Source organism: Camarhynchus parvulus, chromosome 3, assembly GCF_901933205.1.
Source record: "Camarhynchus parvulus chromosome 3, STF_HiC, whole genome shotgun sequence".
NCBI lineage: Eukaryota > Metazoa > Chordata > Aves > Passeriformes > Thraupidae > Camarhynchus > Camarhynchus parvulus.
In genome coordinates, this window is record NC_044573.1 from 21,515,309 (window position 1) to 21,538,881 (window position 23,573).

At 49.5% G+C, this 23,573-nt stretch overlaps 1 protein-coding gene across 1 annotated transcript in view; it reads right to left on the reverse strand.

Annotated features, from left to right (window-relative positions):
* The window catches only part of VASH2 (vasohibin 2), a 34,104-nt gene extending 13,152 nt beyond the window's left edge, over window positions 1-20,952 (reverse strand). The window contains 4 exon segments of the mRNA XM_030945840.1: window positions 4,660-4,734; window positions 13,114-13,170; window positions 15,455-15,543; window positions 20,647-20,952. Of these exon segments, the coding sequence (XP_030801700.1) occupies window positions 4,660-4,734; window positions 13,114-13,170; window positions 15,455-15,543; window positions 20,647-20,952 (527 nt within the window).
* Between the last annotated feature and the right edge of the window lie 2,621 nt (window positions 20,953-23,573).

A 23,573-nucleotide genomic window follows, 5' to 3' on the forward strand; every position in this document is an offset into this window, starting at 1 on the left:
GCAGGAAAGGCTCAAGCAGCTGGTTCAGCTTCCCAAAGCAGGACTGCCAGGGTCACATCCCTTAGATTGAGAAACCTACTCTCCAGTGCCTGGCTACAGTGAGAGGTGGGACTATCTAAAGATTAGACCATGACAATGTAAGCAATTAAAACCTCTCTCCTAGCTCTTCATAGCCACCACAGGGACTGCAGACATTCAGCACCACCTTCCTTTCCCCTATTTCAGTTAGCAAGTGGGACAAGCTGTAGTCAAGCATGCAGGAGGCAAGGAGGAGCACTAAACAGACATCAGTATCCTGCAATGACTGCAAGAAACTCTCCCCCTTACTGAAAACACTCACTCCCAGCCCGGGGATATACCTGCTGGCCTGGAGGAGATGGATGGACCCAGGCCTCCAGGGGTGATAAACACCATCCACAGACTGCATCCACAGAAGGAACACTGCAGAAGCTACTGAATAACTTCTCTCTCCTGAGACACTTTTGCTCTTCTCTTCCTTGTTTAATGATATTATTGGCCAGGGGCTCTAATACCCTGTGTGGGTCTGAGTGCTACCTCACATGAACTGGGAGAAGGATGCAGAAGGCAATGGGAGTGATTTCTGTGATTTATGCTCAGCCAATGTGGACGCGCTCCGTAAGACTCCCCGAGGAGGGATGCAGTGTGCAGCTTCCCTCTTCCCCTCTGATATTCTGCTCTCGTCGTTTTAATAAAGTGAATGCAGCACAGATAAAATTCCCTTGGCACTTTCTGGTTTAGTATTCCCTTTCATGAGCTCAAATCAATTGGATCTTTGCTCAGAAAGAGTGGGTGAACGCACCATTACTCAGCTGATTTACAGCTGAACTAAGCAATGCCCTGGGGAAGACAGCAGGAGGAATGCTTCTGGTTAGGCTCTGACAAGCAGATCATGTAAGCAGAGATATGAAACCAGTTCAGACAGCTACACAGAGAAAAAGAGCTATGCAGACTGCTGCAAAATAATACTGGAAGATCTGCTTGAGCTTTTGGCCATCTCAGAGCAGCTGCTTCCTTGGTGTGTGCAGACAGGGTAGCTCAGTACTTTACTTCACTGCCCTATAAAAACGCTTCAAGATCAAGTGCATAGGCAATTATGCAAAACTTAATTCTGCACCAAGAGGGATTATAGAAGCATTTTATAAGAAGTCACACAGTAAAAGGCAATTTTTACAAAAAGCCAGCGAGCAGCTCAATTAAAGTGACATCTCGCTAAGCCGCTCTGCGCCAGCCGGCCTTTGAAGGAAGGCTCACACCGAGGGTCGCTGGAGTGGCCTGAGCTTTTCCAGTATCCAAGCAACACTCAGGGCCTGCCAGCACACAAATTACAGCAGGACCTTATTTCCAGACACATGGAATGGAACCAGAGGTTCACACACACACAGGGCTGCTCAGCTCAGGCCTGGGAACTCAGGAGAGGGTAAGCACATCTTCACTGGAAAGGACCTGACCTTGGAACACTGCTGGCCTCACTGTGGCTGCATCCAGAGGGCAATGCTGAAAATCAAAATCTCATGGCTGTCAAAAAATAGCAGACTTCCCTGTCACAGACATATTTTATGAAAAATCCTTTCGTTAGGATTTTTTCTCCAGAGAGTCCAAGACAGCTGGACTGTGATTGGCCATTAATTAAAAACAACCACATGAGAGCAATCAAAGTTGCATCTGTTGCATTCCACAGCAGCAGATAGTTATTGTTTACATTTAGTTTCTGAGGCCTCTCTTCTCAGAGGCCTCTCTTCTCTTCTCAGGAGAAAAAATCCTAGCAAAAGGATTTTTCATACAATATGTCTGTGACATGTCATGCCAAAGATGCCTCCCAAAACCCCTCATGCTGCACGTGCATCACAGCACTGCGAGGTTCCATACTCCATACAGGCTCTGTACCAGCCACTTCCCAGACACACAAATCCAGGTGGTCCATCCCTCACCACTGCTACACTCTTCGTGTACCCATTCCTCAAGCAAAATACCTGGGGTTTATAGTGCATGAATCTTGTAAACCTAAATGCTTCTCTTACTGCACCACCAGCCAGCAGACAGTCCCTGCTCTCAGACAGAGACTTCCAAGACTGGATGCAGAAGTCCTAGCAAGACAAGCTTGTCCCATACACTCCTCTGGCTAAACCTTCTCAATTAAAAAGAAAATTGCCCTAAGTTTGAGGTTTTTTAATTCACATCTAGAGACAGAAAAATTCATACACATCTTAAGTCTGAAGAAACTTCAAATGACAACAAATAGTATAAAATATAGCTTTCGACTATTTTGCTTCCTTCACTTCTCAAAAAAAAAAAAAACAACCCCAAAACCACCAAACTGAACCCACAAGTCAGGTTTGAGGCAAGCAAAAAAAACAGCAACAACACTTTCAGGTTATCATGGTTATTAATCACCCTTTGCTCCTGTGATATCTGGAATAATCAGTTCACTCCTAGAAATACAGCAGTGCAAGCCACACTGACCCTGCAGAGCAGCATCAACTCCACCTGGGGATTATTTCCACCATTCCAATAGTTTGGAACACAACCCTGACACAAGGGCAAGCATAACAGATCCACTGACATCACCTCAAGGGAAATCAGTTAATATAAACTTTTTGGGCTTCAGGAAAGCTTTCAATACTGTTACTCCCATGTTCTCCTGGACAAAACATCCAGCATACAGCTAGAGAAATACAGAACATGATGGGTAAGGAACAGGCTCACGGGTCAGACACCAAGGCTTACAGCAAATGGGGTCACACCAGGCTGGCAGCCACTCACTAGTGGGCTTCCACAGGGCTCCATTTTAAGGCCAGTTCAACATCTTCACAAATTACTTGGATGCAAGACTCAAAGGTATGCTTAGTAAGTGTGCTGATGACACAAAACTGGGAAGAGCTGCTGACTCCCTCAAGGGCAGAGAGGCCCTGCAGACAGACCTTGACAAATTGGAAAGCTGGGTGATCACCAACCTATGAAGTTTAACAAGAGAAGTGCCAGATTCTGCATCTGGGACAGGGCACACCCAGTTGTGTGGACAGACTGGGGAATGAGAGGCTGGAGAACAGCACCACAGAGAGGGAACATGAGTCAGCAGTGCCCTGGCAGCCAGGAGGGCCAACCATGTCCTGGGGGGCATCAGGCACAGCATGGCCAGCCAGGCAAGGGAGGGGATTGTCCCACTCTGCTCTGCCCTGGGGCAGCCTCATCTCAAGGGCTGGGGCAGTTCTGGGTGCCACAACATAAAAAGGATAGAAATCTATTAGAAAGCATCCCAAAGAGGGCAATGAAGATGGTCCTTGGGGGGAAGCCATACAAGGAGCGGCTGAGGTCACCTGGCTTGCTCAGCCTGGAGGAGACTGAGGGGAGATCTCACTGCAGTTACAGCTTCCTCCTGAGGGGAAGAGGAGGGGCAGGCACTGGTCTCTGCTCTGTGGTGCCCAGTGACAGGACCCGAGGGAAGGGCCTGAAGCTGTGTCAGGGGAGGTTTAGGTTGGATATTAGGGAAAGGTTCTTCACCCAGAGGATGGCTGGGCACTGGAACAGGCTCCCCAGGGAAGTGGTCACAGCACCAGGCAGCCTGACAGAGTTCAAAAAGCATTTGGACAACACAGGGCCTGAACTTCCATGGTTTTTGTGGGTCCCTTCCAACTCAGGATATTCTATAATTCTATGATTTCTCCTTCTGGAAGGGCTTTGAAGGGGGTTTGAGTCTCTTGTTGACATCAAGCCCCCAGGACCCCAATACCTCCAGCTCACGCAGAGCCTGTCAGCATTCCCAGGGAAACCCTGCCAGCCAGAGCCATCTCTCAGACTGCAATCCAAGGCCCATCCCTGGCACACATTGCCCAGCCCACCCCCCTCCCACTCCCAGCAGCCATGGATTCTCACAGGCACGACCTGCCAGGCTCTGCCAGTTCCCTGTCCCACGGGAGGGGGCAGCAGCAGCCAGCAAAACGCTGCAGAGACATCCCAGGAGATGGCTTGCTCCGGGGCTTATTTTTAGTTGGGATTTGTTTTAAGTGAAATTTGATCATTTCTGACAAGATGTGTCTGGCAACCTGTTCCTGCAGCCCTGCCTTGCCCTCCTCCAGTGTTTGGGGATGGTGCAGGTGGATTTATCATGACAGCAGCAGCGGGTGGAGAAGCAATCAGTGTCTAAATGACTGAAGAGTGAGTGGGAAGCAAGCATTATGTTAAGGGGAAGCTCCAATGTTTAACTGTAACACACACGTTTCTGCACAAAGCACAGCTGCAGGCTCAGAGACAAAAGCTAAACATCAGACAAACACAGACCAGAACCCATCTCCTCGGGTGTCACCAAGCTCCAACAACAACCAAGAGTGAAATGCTAACAAAGAAAACAAGGATTGTGCAGAAAGGGACTTATCTGGGCTCTTTGGGTCAGATCCTGACATTATGCAGATTACCAGGGCAGGAGGCAAAGCCTGCATGGCCAAATCACAACACTCATGAGCTGGCACACAGCATCCCAACTCCCACCTACAAGCCCAGGCAACTCAGCAACTTGGTGATGAATACCAGGGCAGCTCCCCAAGCTGCTGGCACTCACCTCTGGCTGCAGCCCTCTCAAACACCACCTGTGCAGGGCAATGTATTCAGCAGAGCTGCAGTGGAAAAAGGCACGTGAAAGGATACATCCCCAGGATAACTGCTTCAAGGCATTTGATAGGTAAGGACTCCCTGGTCATTTCTCTTGCTGTCTCCATTAACCTAGAACAGAAACAAAACAGTTTTCAGTCCTTCCAGCCAGAGCAATTGACAGGAATCAAAAGGTCCTCTCATACACCAACAGCCAGACACCTCCAGTTCTTATCTTAGCAAGAGCTGGGGAACTTGATTCTCCCTTTGAGTGACTTGTCAGAGTCCTGTTAACTTCTGGAGGATGAGTGGGGGGGGGGAAGGAAGAGGAAAAAAAAAAGATCTGAAGGTGAATGGGAGGAATGCAGTCCTCTCTGCATCCTACAGCAACTCCCTGAGCATCACCTGAGACTGTAACACAAAGCCCCACTGAACGGCACGAGCTGGCAGTCATGGAAATCCCAGAGCAGGACTGAGTTCAGCTTATTTTCAAAATAACCCTGGCTTTCCTCTGCAGGAAAAACAAACAAACCAGGAGAGGTTACATGGCCCCCTAAAAGCTACAAATGCCTGCATAACCCCATAGCTACGGCTGCAGACCAGAATTTATTGCCTCTTTATCAAAGCCTGCACTGCAGAAAGCTCTACCAACACAGACACTTCACATCCCTGCACACTGAGTTATTGTCTTGCTGCTGCTCCACATCTCCTGTGGACAGGGAAAGTGGCAAAATCCACACATTTTCCTGCAGGAGTGCAGGAAACTATGCATGCCCAGGATTTTGCAAGTTCCCAAAGTTTTGTGACAATCTAGACACCATCTCTGGAGTACAATTATTTGACAGGGACAAGCAACCTCAGGTCAGCTGAGAAAGCTGCTGTGCCAGACTGACACTGCACTATTAACCTAGTAGGTAACCTATCCCCTTCCACAAACAGATCCTGAAATCCTGGACAGTTTGAAAAAAAACCCAAAAACTGGAAGCAGCCCAAAAAAGGCCAGAAGAGTCACATCCAATGCCGCACCAAAAAACTGCCCCTCCCAAAAAGCACAGCTGAAAACTCAGCCAGAGGATAACTTTTCTTTTGCAGTCTTCTCTATCCCTATCCTTTCTCTGGAAAGAGCTTTGTAAACAGACCCCTACTCTAAGGAAATACAAGATTAAATGACAAAAATATTTGTATTAGAGAAGATTATGAAAATATGCATCTGAAACCATCAGTCTGTTTCCCCCACTTTCTGATTCACCCACCTCATGCATTTTAAACCTTGTGTTGAATGCAAGTGACAACAGAGCTTCTACTGCTATTACAGCCTGTCACAGCCATTTCAGGTCCCATTTATCCAAGTTAGACATTATCTTTTCATTTGTAAACAACCACCCCTTACACTGCCTGCAGTTCAGAAGACTAATTAGAGTTTGCCTGCCTCCTCCACACTCACAATCAGGCACAGAACCCCAGAGAACTGCTGGGAGCACAGAGCAGCCCTGGGGAGGGCACACAATGGGGCTCCTTCATCGCCCACAGAGGCTCCCACTGGTCACAGCAAAGCCCTGTCTCTGTCTCAGAAGTGTTATGTGCAGATGAGGCACGGGAGGTATCCATAAACAAGATAATCCACTGGATTTCCTGTCTTCTAAATACATGGGAGTCAGTCACAAAAAAAAAAAAAAAGAAATTATGATTATCAATGTGCATGATGAGTTGTAAAACCATTTACCTGCAAGCCATTTGGTGTGGCCTATGCCTGGTTCACACAGTCTGAGGGGCAGGGGCAGGGCCAGCATCCCCTCCCCTGGCACACCCAGCAGCCTGCACCCAGACCCAGGGATGCAGTGGGACCTGGCAGCTCAGAGACACCCGTGGGGAGGGTCTGTGAGAGGGGAGCATTGCCCAAGAGGCACCACCAGCTGCCAGCCAAGCAGCAGCCACCTGCGCTTCTGGGCAGGCTGTGCCCTCACACACAGCCCCCCTGGACTCCTGGGAGCACTCTGCAAACAGTTTGCTTTCTCTCTGCATTTCCAGCACAGAGCTCAGGGTTTATGTGCATGACCCAGTTCAAGAGCCACTGAGAGTTTTCCTTCAACTTTTAACAAGCTTGAGTCAAAGCATGGCCTTAAACCCTGTGTTTGTATTGGAAGCAGAGCCCCTGGGGAATCCCCAAGCCACTGCTCTGCCCAAGGTAGCACAAGCCAAATCTAAATCACTCCCCACAGATTATTTTTCAGTCTGCTTTCAACTGGCTTCTCAAAAGCCTGGGAACCCACCAGCTAATCTATCCTATACTTAACCTTGCATCTAAGAAGGTCCCCTAATGTTTAAACTAAATCCTTCCCTTTTTGCAAATCAAATCAGGAGCTGTTTTGGCTCTCCACAGTGGGCATGGAGACCATTCATCATCTCTCCTCTTGCTACAGACATTTGTATATGTAAAAGACTGTAATCTACCTTCTCCTCTGTAAAAATAAGAAAGCAGACACCCATTTTTATTTAATTCCTCCCTCACTCCCCTGAGGTTATGAGTTTAGGACAATGTTTGTTTCTTTCAATTTTGGAATCCCTTCAACCAACTCACTTCTCACAGTCCTTTGGCTAAGCCCACAACAGTACAAACAGACCAATTTCCTTCTGAATCCATCTTCAGTGCATATTTGCAACCAAGCCAGCGAGTTGTTGGCTTTTCTCTGTTGGCCCACACTGAATCAGGTTCTTGTGGTTTTTTTGTTGGTGTTTTTGGTGGGGTTTTTTTTTAGGTTGGTTGGGAGGTTTTTTTGTTAGAAGTAGGGATTTTTTGACTGGGCTTTTTTCGTGAATTTTGTTTGGTTTCTTTTATTTTTTTAAGCTCATCTTCTTTGCCAAACTCCACTTTTGCTCTCCACAGCTGGCTACTCCCAAACTCTCCTATATATTTGCCCTCACTAAATTATCTCCCATTTGTTCCAGCCCAAGAGATCACTCGAAATATCCCAGTTTCACTTTTCCAAGCCTTGTCACCTTATCCAGCCTAGACTGCAAATCATCCATCATGATACAATTAGTCCTACCCATACCATTAAGGAAAATCTGAGCTGGGACAGACCCTGCACACCTCGACTGACAATCTTTGCTAGGCAAGATGTTTAAAGTGCCACTTCCTACGTGCTGCTTTTCACCAAGTTGGGCCCTTACATCAAATAGTTTTATTTAGACTCAAGGTCCCCGCCTTATCTGCAGAGATAAGATGTGGCCTTATCAAAAGCCACAGTAAAACAAGGAGTTATTACATCCACATCTTCTCCCTTGCTGACAAAAGCTCTTACACGCTCATAGAAGGAAATTCTCAGAAACGAACAGTGCCCACAATATTAATGTTGCCTTTCCCTTCCCTTGAACTGCAGATAAACTCAAGAGTTCCTAGACTTATCTTTTCCCTTATTCTTTTTAAAGGCTGCTATCTTTGCCTTCCCCAGCACCCACCCTCCCCATGTTCTCTAATACAAATATTAATGGTTGAAGGCTGCTTGTCAGCTCTCTAAGGGATCTATGGCAAATGACAGAGCATTCAGCTCAAGTGAGAACAGCTCATTACAGGTGCTCATTGATTTCTCCTTTCCCTCTTTTCCCTCACTCCTAAATTCCTATCACATGCCTCAGATATTAATAGTGACCACAAAGTCTGGAGTTAAACTTGTGAAAGGAGATTTAAGGAAGGCTGAAAAGAATTAAAAAACAGCATCAAGCATTTCAATTCCCTGTCTTAGCAGGGTTTGCTTCTGGGATTTTCTTTAAATCTTGACAGTTACCTGAAAAGAGCCCACATATATAGCTATTCTTTACAATCTTATGTATCAGACAGCTGGGAATTAGCCCACAGCCATCCTCTCCCCACACTCCAGCGAGCACTGGGGGCAGCCCATCTCCTCCAGGAGAGACTGCTACAGCCAAAGACAGCACCCTGCAGCTCCCCTCCTTGTGGCATTTACACCACTCTCTGACGTCTGCCAGGCACATCTCTATTCCAGACCACAGTGAACACTTCTGCCTCTTAACAAATGTGGCCAACAGGAACAGGCTGCTTGTTCCTCCCTCAAGACCTAGTCCTTGGCAGACAGTGATACTTCCTTGTTAATTGATTCACATTTCTTTCAGTGTTTTCAGCAGGACTATCTCCTTTGCTTCCTGCAGCAACAGAGGCCCAGGAAGGAGCTGACTCTGCCTCTTCAGAATGCTTTCTGTTTAAAATGGCAGTGTCTAAAGACAGCTCACAGGAATCATTAATTCCTTTTGCTTCCAGATTTTTCACTTGGGGCACCCAATTTCATATACAGGTTAGAAAAATTTTAAAACCATTCAGCATGCCCAAACCTGGAGGATCTCAACAGCTGGCACCAATCACACTGGAGTCCCTTCAGGGATGACCATGCTTAGGAGAGGTACCCCATTACCTTCACCAGAAAGATTTCTACAAGACTGAATAAATCTTCTATTAGTGAGATCCTCCAGCACGGTTTTCCACAAAATTCTCCTTGCACAGACCCATGTGTTTGCATGAGGTCTATAAAATCTCCCTCTCCCAAGTTTTCCTAAGGCTCCTGGCAGTTTCATTCATGATACGAAGCCAAGAGAGAAGCAAAAGGCACCAGCAGGAGCAAAAGGAGATAAAACAGCAGAGCAGATATGAATCTTGTGAATCCTCTCAAAAACAGTGTTGCAACAGCAAAAGCATTTCCACCACATGCTGAACACCCCACCGTATCTGTAACATCCCCCTTTGTTGGAGAGAGAAGCAGATGTTTAAATGCCTTCTGCAGTCTATTGTCTGGAAATGCTATGAGCCCATTCTTCTTTACAGCCCCATCAGTGTTCCTTAATAACATGGTGTGTGGAAACAGTATTATTCCCCATCTCCCCTTCCCTGTTATTTGGTTGCATCGTTGCCACATGACAGCTCCTGTCATGCTCCTTTCCTGCAATTGATCACACATTATATCTGCTGCCACTGAAGGGCTCTCCCTCCTCACAGAGCAGCTTCTGGGCTCCAATTCCTCAAAGAGCACAGAACCAACCCAAACATCAGTTTCTGCTCCAGTTGCAGGTCCCCCTGTTCAGCTGGCACTTAACTGGAGGGAACAGTACAACGCTGCATCTCCCCAGATCCTCTGTGGAGGATAAAGAGATTTGTTTCTCATCGTGCCTCATGCCTGCATCCTAGAACAGAAGCTTCCAGAGGGCTTATCTCTCCTTGTAAACCCAGTAGTAACAGCTTGTTGACACTGAATTCACAGTTACAGATATTACTAGATATCCAGACATACACTTTTTTCTAAAGCTCTTACATGATCCAAGCCTGGAAGTTTTAAAAAGAATGACTGTGTCAGCCAAAAGTACCATTTTTGATCAGACTGGTCATACCAACAAAAGCCTAATATAGGTTTAGCCAGCATAATCCTGCATGGGAAAAGGAGAACCAGTCCTACTGGTGTCTGAAACATTCATATCACAAGCATATACACATGGATCAGCAGAGCTAAACTTCACAGGGTGCCCTTTACCTATTCAGTACAAAAAGGTACATCATGAAGCCTGTGAAGGGCACTCTCCCAGGATACCTGTGTAAGCAAAGCACTCCTACAAAGGAGGTAACTACACCCATAAATTTGGATTTTATGCAAATACAGCCAACTCAGGAGAGGTGAGACCCAGGCACATTTTCAGACACAGTTTGCCAGTACAGCAAGAACAGCACACCAAGTTTACAGGTTCACAGCTCTGCCACCCTGACTCACACAGCTACGCCAACAGAAATCTAGCATTGCTAAAAGTGCTAGCTGTAGTCTAGACAAATCCATGTGGTGGTCTGGCACTCTAAAATTCAAGTTGATAATAAGAGTAACTTTTTTTAAAGAGACTGTAAATACTGAGTTATAGCAAGACTATATCCCTTAATGAGCTCCCATAGATAATTTATGCTTTTCTTCCTATGCTCAGCCATGAATTTTTATTTTCTCGTACATCACACTGATGCTGGCAGTAAATCTCTACAATATCTAGTCCTCCCTCCATAATAGGAAAACTCATTAATATGCCCCAGCTGCTTTAGGACACTTTGACATGAATTTATGAATATTCAATTTCCATCTAGTACTCAGCTTCTTTGTGTCCAGCCACTGCTCTCTTGAAGAGAGGCTGCCAAAGATTTCATAATACTTTCACTAGCTTTGAGCCCTCACATTATGAAATCAGCAATATGTTTAGTGTCAATAAAGCCCTGGGAACAGCCTCATTTTTCAAGAGCCAGTGGCAATTGGAGGCCTTCAGCATCTTGCCCAATCCAGGTGCAAAGGCTGCGTTGCAGCAAGCAAGGCCTTTCACACCACAGAAATGGCTCAGAGCAGCTCCTGTCACCCCAGCACAGGACACCTGTCATTGCCATGCTGGGAGCAGATTTCTTGCAAAGTAGAACACACCTCCCAGGAAAAATAACTTGGAGGTGTAAGTGATTTTTCAGCTTTGATGAAAACTGGCCAGATGAAGGAGAGGGAAGCTTTTGTGCACACCTCAATGCATTATTCACACAGAAGCACCAAAGCTGGGGTTGGAAGGGACCTCCAGAGACCATCTGCCCAACCCTCCTGCTAAAGTAGTTTCATTTAGAGCAGGTTGCACAGGTAGGTTTTGAGTATCTCCACAGAAGGAGACCCCATAACCTCTATGGGCAGCCTGTTCAAGTGCTCTGTCAGCCTCAGAGTGAACATTTTTTCCTCATACTTAGATGGAACTTCCAGCTCCTGCCCACTGCTCCTTGTCCTGTCGCTGGGGACCACTGAAAATAGTCTGGTCCCATCCTCCTGACTTGGCCAGGTAAATTTTAAAAGATCTGACATCTAAACCAAAAACTGTAAGCTTCAAAAAAACAACTGGAATTTTGGTTTCATAAAAATAACAGGGACTTCAGACAGCCTTGCATGCATTCTCCTTCTCAAAACTGGAGAAACCAAGAGCAGGCAAGTGTTAGAGCCCTACAGCAGAACAGCAGGATCTGGGCAGCAACTCGTGCTCCTGACAGCTCCACTCCTCCCAGCACCCCCATCTGCCCAATCCAGGAGCAAAGCTGCACAGGCCTTCTTAGGACTTAACACTGTTTGAGTCCAGCACACACCACGCTCAGGCAACTGTGCCTGGAGAGCTGGCAGCCCCTGAGGGGTTGCACATTTCCAGGGGCACCATCCTTAACCCCACAGAAGTCCTGTCACCCCATTCCAAGCAGTTCCAAGCAGCAACAAGGGAGGAGTCAGACACTCACCCCCAAGCAATCACTAAGGCAGATAAACAGAGGAAATGGCTCCACTTGGGAGGTGATTCAAAGCCACAGGGACATCTCCAGCTGGGAGCACTCTATCTGTTCCCTTCTAGGAAAGAGCACCATCCTGTAAGCCAGGCTTTTATCCAGCCCAGGAAGACAACGACCTTTTAAGTGGTAAGTGCTGAGCATAATTCATTTTCATCCTTCACTTCCTTTGAAAAAAAGTAATGGGACAAATTTAAAAATGAGTGAGCAGCTTGAAAATTGGTTTAAGCTTCTGTAAACCCATCTATCATTCAAGGCACAAGATTTGTTTTAAACTAGTTCCACCAGAGCAGGGAACATTAGATAAAGGAGGTGAGAAAGATTGCTGTCAGCAAGATGAAAACCTGAAGCACAAAGCTGAGATGGGAACTGGAATTTTAGAGTGAGGGACCATTCGTTTATTGACAGAGAACTGGGAAGAGCTAGAGACAGAGCAGTCTATGGGAGTAATCATATTCTGCTTATCTTAATTTCACCCTAAAATAAAAGTATAATGCTCTCAACACCCTTCCTGCCCTAACCTGCTAATTTATTAGGTTCTGTTAAAGAGCTGTCCTAAGTATGATGCAGTTCTAACATGCAAGAGACCCCAGCTCTCTGCTGCTAGGCTCCCTGGGCACATGTTCATAGCTGCACTGCACAACTCATCACCAGCCAGCACAAGCCCACCATGGATGGAACAGCAAGATGAGCAGCAAGGCAGAAGCACAGACACAACTTAAACAGTCCATCGCAAGCCTCCAGGGAAAACTACTGTGCCCAGGATGTCCAAACTCCTGCTGCACTTCACACAGCTAATCCCTTCCTACCACCTGCAAAGGGCATTTCAGCACAACCAGAATATCAGGACTTAACTCAGTTTTCAGAAAAGCAGCCCAGCCCTCCCAGCCCAACACCAATAAGCAGAGAGAGTTTTCCCAGCCCTGTGCATGCAGCTCTGGCCTGCAGCCAAAGCAGCTCCCACACAGCTGCTGAGTAAGAGCAGCCCTTTCCACTCGATGGTCCTTTTGCCACCCAGCAGCAAGCTGGCACACTCCTTGCAAAGGAGCAACAGAGGCAGCTTTGGCCCTGCCAGAGGAGCTGTGGCACAGAGGACACAGCCCTCCCATGCCATGTGCTGCAGTGCTTGAATGCCAGCTGATCAGGGACAAGGGCACTAGAGCAATTCCAGTGGCACTTACCCACTCAGAGGTCTGCTCTTTCTGATCTCGAAGAACTGTGTTCCCGTGTGATTGTATCTGCAGTTTGTCTGTTAAGGGAAAGTAACTTGAACAGCCAAGCAATAAAATAACACTGCTGAAAAGGTGAATTTCAGTTCTGAGTTCCTGCTGAAACACAAAACGGACAGTAAAAGCCATTGACTCTCAGATATGAAACATGTGGCATGTAAAATAAAGCAAAACTTGTCACTTGTCTTTTTATATGACTTATTAACAGCAGTGGGTGCAGAATCATGTATTAAGGTTGACCATGTAAAATGACAGCCAAATTCAGCATTTGATGGTTATAGATTCTCTTTTCCACTAGGTCCTGCTCACCACTAGGTTGCAAGTTTGGAAAAAGTCTCCCACATGGGCAAGAGAAAGCTTTCATAGCCTACCCAAACCAATCAACATAATCCATGGTCTGAAAAAACTTACTTCCTTTAGAAGTCTTTTAACTCCGTCAGCCTCATGGCTCACCTGTGACCTGTCAACCAAAACCATTGCAGATGCATCCCTTCACACTTAGAAAATATAAACCATTCTCCAAAAAATACGATACTCTTGAAATGAAAACAACCAGCTATGTGCAAGTCAAGGTCATTAGCTAACACTAATTGTAGAAAAGTTCATCACAAATGATGCCAGCAGACAGTCAACCAAATCTCAGCACCACTTTCCTAGCAGCATCAACAGAAGCAGCCTCTTCCCTGCTCCTTGTGCATTTCTGTCCAAGCAGCAATGCAATAAATCAGACCAGGAAAACAATCTCTTCAGTAAAAACAAAAACAAAACAAAAAACCCAATTAAGTTTTGTAAAAAAAAAAAAATCACACTGCCCTTATTTTTGCTAGGTTACTTTTCCAGTTGAATCTCTTTCCTAACCTAGTACCTCAATTCTATTCCCATCAGAATGTTCATGCCAGTAAAACTGGTGATACCAAGGCACAAGCAGGTGACCCCATGGAAGCTGAGAGTTGCTTGCAAGGCATAAATAGCACAGCTACTGGATGTATAACCATAGCCTAAATAAAAACTCCAGCTCTCACCAGGATGCTCTGAACTGACTTCAATCAGAGTTCAGAGCTCTCCACAAACATGGCTTTACTTCCCTCCTGCCTTCAAAACTAACTCATGAGGCCTCTCAGGGTGCTCTGCACAAAGCACACATCCTCCTGCAGCCCTCAGAGGAAGCCCAGACTCTGCTCCCCAGCCCCCTTTGAAGCTTTTCTGAACACAGATCCAAGCCCTGTGCCCAAGGCCTGCTCCTGCTACACAGCAGAGTGCAGGATTTCAAAACCACTGTGGGGGAGGTGGGGGATAATGTCACTTTTGGAGCTCTGTATGACACGGTATCCTCTCTGGCACAATCCCAGGAGGCAAGAAGCCTCCTGTCCTGGCCCAGTGGCTGCCATAGAGCAGAGAAGTGCACCATTCCCCTGCAGAGCAGGCAGGCCCCAGGCCCCCTGCCCAGGGCAGCTGCTGCAGCTCCAGGCCTGCCTTGATCCCAGCCACGACTCCCCCCCAAGCTCACCACGCCTGCTATTTCTGGATGCTCTTCCAGCTGCCTCCCATATCCTTCTTAATCCTCACCAGCACTTTACACTCATTCCTCATCCCCCCTGTTTCCCCCCGTACACAAAAAGGCAGAGTTCAGGAAAAAAGGGAAACAGAAGAGCAGCATCTGGGCCAGCAACCTTCCCTGAAATTATCTGTCAGCAATGGAAAGGCAGGAGTTGGGCATGGGGCAGTGACAGACAGGCCAGACAGATGTGTAGATCCCTGATAAATCCCCCAAGCAAGGTGGAACATCTGGAAGGGAGATGCCTTTGGTCAGTTCCGTGTCACAGGCACCACCTTGGGGTCCTCCCCTCACCCCAGTGACAAGCACTCCCTGCAGGCTGAGCACACAGGCAATCCTCAGGGAACCCACAGGGGCTGCCCAGGCACAGGGAGAAAGGGTTTGCCACAACACTGGCTCCCTCTTAGTGGCTCTATGACAAGATGCCATATTATTTCTCCAGGCATCATGATCCAATCATAACATCCTCATACATCAACTTCAAAATAAGCACTTCTATTCCCACCAACGTCACTTCAGTTAAATGTTTCAGTATAACTTAAAGTTAATTACATCTCTCAGAGGACTGTTATGACAAGCTCAGTGCTGCTGGTGCTGTCACAAATCCCTGGAGGCATCCCTTTACCCCCAAATGATCCCAAGCCCTCACAACCAGCTACAGCTTCAGTAAAGCTCTGTTAATTCACAGCAGGCACAAGTCAGCCTTCTTTCTGCAGAACACACACTGCAAAAGGATACTGCAGCATCTTCATGTAGGTCTGTATTGCCTGGAGCCATTCTGGGATTGACATGGAGAGCTTGTAGTTTGGCACTGGTGGCACTGAGGGCTGCACACAAGAAGAAAGATGAAGAGGTTAGACAGCCACGGCTCCCCACAGAGCAGATAAGTGATTTACTGAGCAGTGGCATGTGCTCAGTGCAACACAACGCTGCAGCACAGATGGCTTAAGCCCCACGTGAACTCAAGCGTCAGGCAAAGCCATCCTGCTGACCACAGGGCCTGCCCCAGCCACAGAGCCAGCCCTGCCCTGCACAGAGACTGTGGCAGGCTGGTCATCAGAGCATCCCTCAAACACCACCCTATGCAGGCAGGCAGTGCAGCACAGAAAGCCTCTGCTTCCCATTCCCCCCGCCAGCACAGGGCAGTTTGGATGAGCAGAGTCCCAGTACTGACTCTGCTGTTCTCCCTCCCCCTGGAAGCCATTTCAAGTCTAATTTCTGGCCTCCTTTACCACAAGATAAAAGGAGACAAGGATCCTAGGCTGCATAATTTCCCATCTGCCATATGTCTGCAGCATGCTTGCTGGGGAGGGAGAGCACAGCACCTAGAAGACCACCTGGGACCCAAATATTTAATGACATTAAGACACTTAAAGATATAGACTGGCAACATAATGGGATTTTTCCAAAATCTCATAAGACATCTGCTTGTGCCTAAGCATTTTAAGAAGGCAGGTCCTCAATCCACATTTAATCCCCACAGCTATTTGGCTCCTGAGCCTGCAGCCATGCAGGAAAGGGGCACACTCTTGTCCCAAGTCCACTTATTTCAGGGGCGAGACTGCAAAATATGGGGTCAGCAGATATTAAAGTGGGCAGTGTGGCTAAAAAGATGTCAGCACAATTCTCACAAACACAGTGGAGGAAGCAATTTGAATATTAATGCAGATTCCATTCAGGAACCAGCAATTTGGGCAGCTGTGACAAGGTGCAAAGAAAAGTGTCTGTGGGACCACATTGTCATAGCCATAGTTTAAAGCTCATAAAGTGATATATCACTGTCCTTAATATATTTCAAGTCAGCAATTACTGACAAGAACAGCAAGTTCAGGTGGTATGGAGCATCTCTGCCACAAAGGCTGTCCTCTCCAGTTCCCATCTCTGTTAAGATTGTGTGTTTGCTTTCAGAGAATGAGCACCAGTAATCCCAAGGCAACAAAACCCAGAATTTACTACACACAGCAAGTTACTACAGTGAAGCAGTAAATACACCTTGGAGAAGAGGGGAGAAAACACCAAACCAGAGACTCCTACACTCCTGGCACACAGAAACAAACTGTAAGTGGCAAGCAGATGGCAAGGCTTCCAGCTCGCCCCCGCCATCCCAGCGCTACACGGCGCCGGCACACATGGGCTGTCTCCTCTCACCAGTGGGAGTTATAAGCAAGACTCATTAGTGCTTCTTAATCATGATTTTCATGCCTAAGCTCTTCATTAGAGGCTTTTTTTTGGTTCCACAGGTTCCTTTCCCACCCAGCCCCTTTGGGCTGGATGAATTATTCACCTGTCCCTTCCAGCACGAAGGCACACCTGGACTCAACACACCAGATAAGGCTCAAGCTCCAGAAGCAGCAAGGAGCTGACAAAGGGAATTCTGGCAGGGCTGTCACACCTTCCTGGAGGGGCCATTTCTGCTCCAATACACTCAGTCCTTTGCTTCAAAGATACAGAAGCTCTAGGTGCATGCATTGCACTTACACAACACACTGAGCAATGGGAGCCCCGGCCAGTGAGGGGCCTGGCTGCTGCAGAGGTGGGGATTCCACCCTCTTCCCAGCCCTCACCATGCTGTGGGACCCAGGACAGCATCCCACAGGGACAGCAGCAGTGTGAACAGACACAGCCCTTCCTGAAACCCACAGAGGCCACCCTCACCAGAGGGGACAGGGTCAGACTCCAGGTGAGGTGCTCCCCATCTCCAAGGTAGGTGATCACATTATCCAAGGAGGTTGATGGTGTCAGATACCAGAGCACAGCCTAGAAAAGAGAACCAGGGTTTTCCCACTGGCTGGAACATATTCCAGTTACCTCAGCAGGCCTGCTGAGCCAGGAGGCTCAAGCCCCTCCAGATGTCAGGCAAGAAGGGAGGAGCATCCATAAGCCTGAGCGCACACAGGGCAGCACTGCTCTCCTCTCTCCAGCCAGGGCAGGCAGGACACACACCATGCTGCCAGCCAGGCCAGGCACTGGGGAGCCACACACCACTCCCACTCCTTCAAACATTTTTCCCTCCCTGATTCCTGCCCCAGCTGCAGGAGGACTGATCCTGGGCACCCACCCAGCATGGAGCAGAAGCCAGGGCTGCATGATACAAGTGCAGGAAAGCACAGCTTTGTTTTGATTGAGGATGCAGCCCTCCAGCTCCTGGTATGCATCCAGAGCAGCAAGGAGCAGGCAAGAGGTAATGGATGGCAAGAGGAAATGCAGACACAGCAATACAGACCATGAATTTGTAAAGCAAGAGAAATTCAGAGACGAGTCAGATGAAAAGCCTTGACCTTATATCAGTCTTTCCAAGGAATAGCAGCTCCAGACAGTGGAGCTGCTGCAGTGCAAGACCACGTGGCAGAGCTGGAGATTCATCCCATGGCTGGAAATGCTGTAGTCTCACTTCAGCACAGATATCCTGTGTGGAACTCCTCTTGCCCAAATCCACTGTCTCACTTAATGACCAGAAAGTCATTTTCTACCAGCTCCCCCTGCAAGCACACTGCTACCCAGCATGGATGAAGCTGACAGGCAAGAGCTCTCAAAGCTGCTGAGAGGTTTAAGTTATTACAATCTCCAAGCACCTCCAAGATCACAGAACAGGTAAAGGATTGCACAGCCTTTCCAAACTGTGAGCCTGCACTATCTGCAGAGCTCAAGCCAACAGTCAGAGGTGGGGACCCCACAGGTTCCAAAAGTGCCCTTGCAGACAAGCCAGCTTTTTGTAAGGACTCTGCCTCCTGAGAGAGATGCAGCCCTGCACCTCTGCAGCTTGCATTTGTTGCAGTAAGGACAACCTCACAGACACAGCCAGAAGCTCCTTACACCCTGCGTGTATGATTGCTGAGACTAATGCCAAGATGATTAGAGCAATCAAGTGGAGCTTCTTGGAGAGGGGATGAAAACTCTCTCCCATCACTAGGGATTAAGAACAGATCAGATGCAGAAATGGAGCAGTTGCACATGCCACTCACTCAGCCTGAACCAACTATCCATGCAAGCAGATTACAAATCATCTTCTCACGGGCACGAGTTTTCCTCATCACTCCCAAACAGCAGTACCTGGTCTTTTGCAGGATGACACATACCCTGCAGCACAAGCCAATTAAAATAATTTGTACCACCATTTAAGGAAGAAGTCTCCACTCACATTCCTACTCTGACCCAGAAATTACCATCAGAGCTTTGGTAATCCCCTAGCACTTTGGCAAAAAACCCTGCTCCTAACCTTCATTTGCTCACCCAAGCTCTGTTGGCCTTAATAAGGACCAGCTAGTCCTCAAACTACTCTCTGGCCCCAGAGGTGCCACACTCAGCCAGCAAGAGCTTCTTAGTCACAGAGGGCACCAGGTGCCCCAGACCCTGAAGAAACTAATCACTGTAACAGGGATCTTGCATCCAGGCACTGCTGGAGAAGTACAACTCCTACAGCACTGGGCACTGATCATCAACATCAAATGATGTGGCCAGGCAGATTTCAAAACATTTTTATTCTGCCCAGGTTACACAGATGCTACAGAGAGCAAGCCCAGAGCTGTGGCAGTGAGAAAGAAGCCATGGTCAATGCTCTCTGGGACATTCCCACAGGAATACAGTCCAGCACACAGGAGCCACTGGCATGTCTCTCACCAGATGCTTTGTCAGTCACCACGGGTGTCACCAGTAAAAGCTACATGCTCTGGAGCTGGGAAGTAAAGGATGAAAGTCAAGCCTAGCACACACTTTGCCATCTCTTAACATCAAGTGGGCTTGCAGGCCATCCAGACTGGCATAAGCTGGTCAGGCTGCTGAAACAAGAAGTTCTGCCCAGTCCCTGCCCCGTCATTTCCACCTCAAGTGCTCGTGTAAGTACAAGATGAACCACACCAAGGAACCACAAACTCAGCATAACCTGATTATTCTTTAGTTGGATGTGCTCCCCCATCCAAACAAAGGCTGATTCCAGCACAAGGAGAGCAGAGTGGAGAGAGATGGTCCCTTTTGCACTTGCACTGGACTGAACATTGCAGAAGAGAGATGAAAGGCCTTTTCAGCCCGCAGCTTATTTGACAAGCACCTTCTCAATACAGCCCTACACAGTAAGATTTCGACTTCCCTGTGCACAGAATTTCCTTTTCACTCCACGAGAAGAACAGGCATATGGTTCATGTCAGTATCACTGACAGCTTGGACCATGACAGCAGCAGCCCAACCATCTCACCCCAGCACACAGAGGGGTATGAACCAAGCCAGACTCCAGCGGTCAGCTCACATTAATGCTGCCTGATGTGAGCAGTGAATCAAGCTCAAAGTCTGCCAAAGCAGAGAGTGTTAAAGACATTGTGAGCAGTAAGGCAGCACAGTGTCAAGAGCCTTGGAACAGCAGCAGACATCAACATTTTATTTGCTGTCTGGAGGAAAAAGACTGGGGTGAGGCAGAGCTATTTGGGGCTTGTACTGAGGAACATACCAGACAAAAGCATTTGGAATCCTTCCACATACTGGAAAAGAAATGTCTGAGTTTTAAATCCCTTATTACATTTGAGGAGCAACGCTGTGTTTAAGGAAACACCTGTGTTGCAAAAGCAAAATAAAAACCTGCTTTAAATTGCACAAAATGCTTCACTCAGTCCCTGAAGATTTCCTTTAACTTTTGTTTTCTGCTTTTTTCTCCCCAAGCTCAAAGGAGTAATTTTTTTCCTGCCTGCTCCCCAGACACCCAGTGCATCCCCTAAGCACCCGCAGCCCCGTACCCCGGTCTGTGCTCTCTGGGACAGCGGATGCCCTATCCATCCCCGCAGTGCTCCAGAGCATCCTCCGGGCAGCGGTGTCGCACCCTCCCAGCCGGCCCCGAGCCGCCCGCCCGCCGGACGCGCACCGAACGCGGCAGCCGCGGGACGCCGCCCTGGGCTGGCTGTCACCCGCTGCCCCGCACGAGGGGACACACGGCGGCTCCGCCTTACCCGAGCCAGGCGGGCGGCGCTCCGGATGGCCGCCGCCACGGCCCCGCCGTCGGGGTGCACCCGCTCCACGTGGCCCCACATGCGCTCCCAGGTCTGCCCGTCCATGGGGAAGCCGCTCTTGTTCACCAGGAAGAGCGAGCCGCCGTCCCGCTGCTGCTCCTGCTCCTCCTCCTCCGAGCCCCCGCCGCTGCCGCTGCCGCCCGCCGCCCGCGGCTGGGCGCTCCGCGACCGGCCGCCCTCCTTGCCGGCCGCCGCACGCCGGCCGCTCCCGCGGCAGCCGCCGCCGCGGCCCGCCACGCCCGTCATGGCCCCGCGGCCATGCCCGGGACCGGGACCGCTGCCGGGATGCGCCCCACGGCCTCGCCGCCGCCGCCGCCCGGCCGCTCTTTATGTGTATGTGTGTGTGTGCGCCTGTGAGGGGCGTGCGGAGGAGGCCGGGCGGGGGCGGTCCCTCGCTAGCGACGCCGGCCCGCTCGCTCCGGGCGCCCCGTCCCGACCCCGGTACCGGCCGCGGCCGCGCAGGGGCGCGCCCCGCGCCGCGCGCCATGCCGCGCGTTACCGCGCGACCGGCCGCCCGCCCGCCCGCGGCGCGCTCCCATTGGCCGCCGCAACAAAGAGGGGCGGGGCCAGCGGGGCGGGGCGGGCCGCCACTGGCCGAGATGCCGCCGGGAGGCGCCCCCTGCTGGACAGTGCGGGACACCACAACCGGGCGGCGCAGTCCGAGCGCTTTCGCCCTCAGCCGGGCCGGGCCGAACCGAACCGAACCGAACCGTAGCTCATGCCAGGTCGAGCCGAGCCGAGCCGAGCCAGGTCGAGCCCAGCGCAGCCAAACCCGGCAGAGCCGAGCCCGGCCCCTCCGAGGCGCGGCGATCCCCTCAAGCCGAACCCAGCCCATCGCAGCCCGAGCCCAGCCGTGCGTCCCGGTCTCCAGTGCGGGATGGAGGCCGGAGGTTGGAAGTCCTCCTCGGAGAAAGCCGGGCTGTTCGCTCTTCCCAGCAGAGCTGGAAGATCCGCTGTCAAGCACGCAGCGGTACGGTGGTGGCAGTGAGATCCTGAAGGCAAAGCGCCTGTGAGGGGAGGGCAGAGGAGCCCCAGGCCCGGCAGAGAGCGCCCTGGCCGTGCTGCCCGCGCCGGTGCCCACCGTGCCCTGATGGCTGTGGCCACGCTCCGACGGGAATTTTCAGCTCTTCATGCCAAGCACAACAGTGTCAGTGTAATAATGCATCTCCTAGAACTGTGAGTGACCCCCATCAGATACAAATAGTGTGAAAAGCATTGCTCCCATCCCCTGACCATGCGCTTAGATACTGCTGCAGCTCCAATCTCCCCTGCTCCCAGACAGGAATAAATTTCTGCGGTGCCCTAATCAGCTTCCCAAGGCTCTCAGGAGACAGGAGTGCATGATGAGTTGCTAATCACTCTCCGCAGGAGCCGATGTCTCTGTGAGTCCTAGCAGTAATCCTCCCTGCTGTCCCCTGGCCACATGGCATGCCAGAATCTCACCAGGAGCTTTAACAGAAGGGAGGACAGGGAAAAGCTGTTCCATCAGCTAAAGCAAATCAAGGGCTTCAGCTTACATGGCTTGCCCAGTGTCAGCTTTCAACCCAGTGTAGAAACCCCCAAGCTGAATGTGGGGGCTCCGTGTGTAGATGGCAACACAATCCGGGGAAAGGGGTAAAGGTCAGGGTGGATTTAGAGCTGCTGTGAAGTCTTCACCCTCTCCACTATGTCCTGCATTTCCCTAATCATCAAGCAAACGCTGCAGTTGGAGGGAAAATGTGCATCCATGCTGGGCAGAGATGATACACACACACACACACACACCCACACCCTGCTGGGTTTGGAAGCAGGATCCCAGGGAAAGCACTGTCTCTCCTTCTGGAGCGCAGATGATGCTGAACATCAGCAAGATGTGAGAGCACCAAGAGGAGCTCCCAATGGGAGATGATGAAACACAGAGACCCAGAGAGGCTGCAGATAGCTGCAGACACAGAGGAGAGGGCTCTCAAGGAGCCAGGGGAGGCTCAGACAAGACATTGCAAGGAAAGGAAGGCCAAGAAAGTCTGTGAGTTCACTGGAGCAGAGCCAGGGGAAAAACTGAAAATCCTTCAGACCTGTATGTTAGAACTAATGGGACAGTGCAGGTGGTGGCATCCATGTGTGAGCAGCTGAGGGGCACACTGCATGTGACAGAGCCTGGAGTGCTGGGATTACACAGCAGAATGTCACCCTCAAGGATGCTGATACACAAGTTGGCAGTCACGTATATCCCAGAGCCTTACTCCCTGTTGGAACAGGCAACCATGTTGAGGCTGTCACAGCCTTGCTCAGTGCTGCTTCACTGCCCAGAGCAGCCAGGAAGCTTCAGATCATGTTTTCCTACACCCACCCACTTGTTAGCCACCCTGGGAGGGTGAAGATTAGAGTGATGCTACATGCTTTGCAGTTCAAAGCCTCCTGCATCCACCATGTCAGGGAATGCTCCATGCCAGAGGGAAGGACTCTCCCTGGCCAGACAGGTCAGGGGCTGGCAAGGTTTGGATACCACAGCTCTGTTCACAGCAGTCTGCAGCATCCAGACCACTTCCAATCAGGACTGAAAGAAAGAAAATTCTTACCAGCTCCTCCCTGATGCTCAGGTGGAAGAGTGACAAGTTGAACTCCCAGAGGTCAGTCAGTGTGTCCAAGGCCAGCTGTGGGCTGGACAGGCAGGGCAGAAGTTAGCTGGGGTCCTGGAGCTAAAGGCAACTTCAAAGCAACAGCCTAAGGAAATAAAAGTAGAGTCCCTAAGTCCCTACAACCAAGGAAAAGTCTTAATAACCCTCTCACCAGCTACAAATGAGGTGTAAAAATAGAATAATGCTGCTTTGGATTAGCCAAAGCTCTGCCTGGTATTAGCTATGAACAGATATTCAAGATGAGTAAAA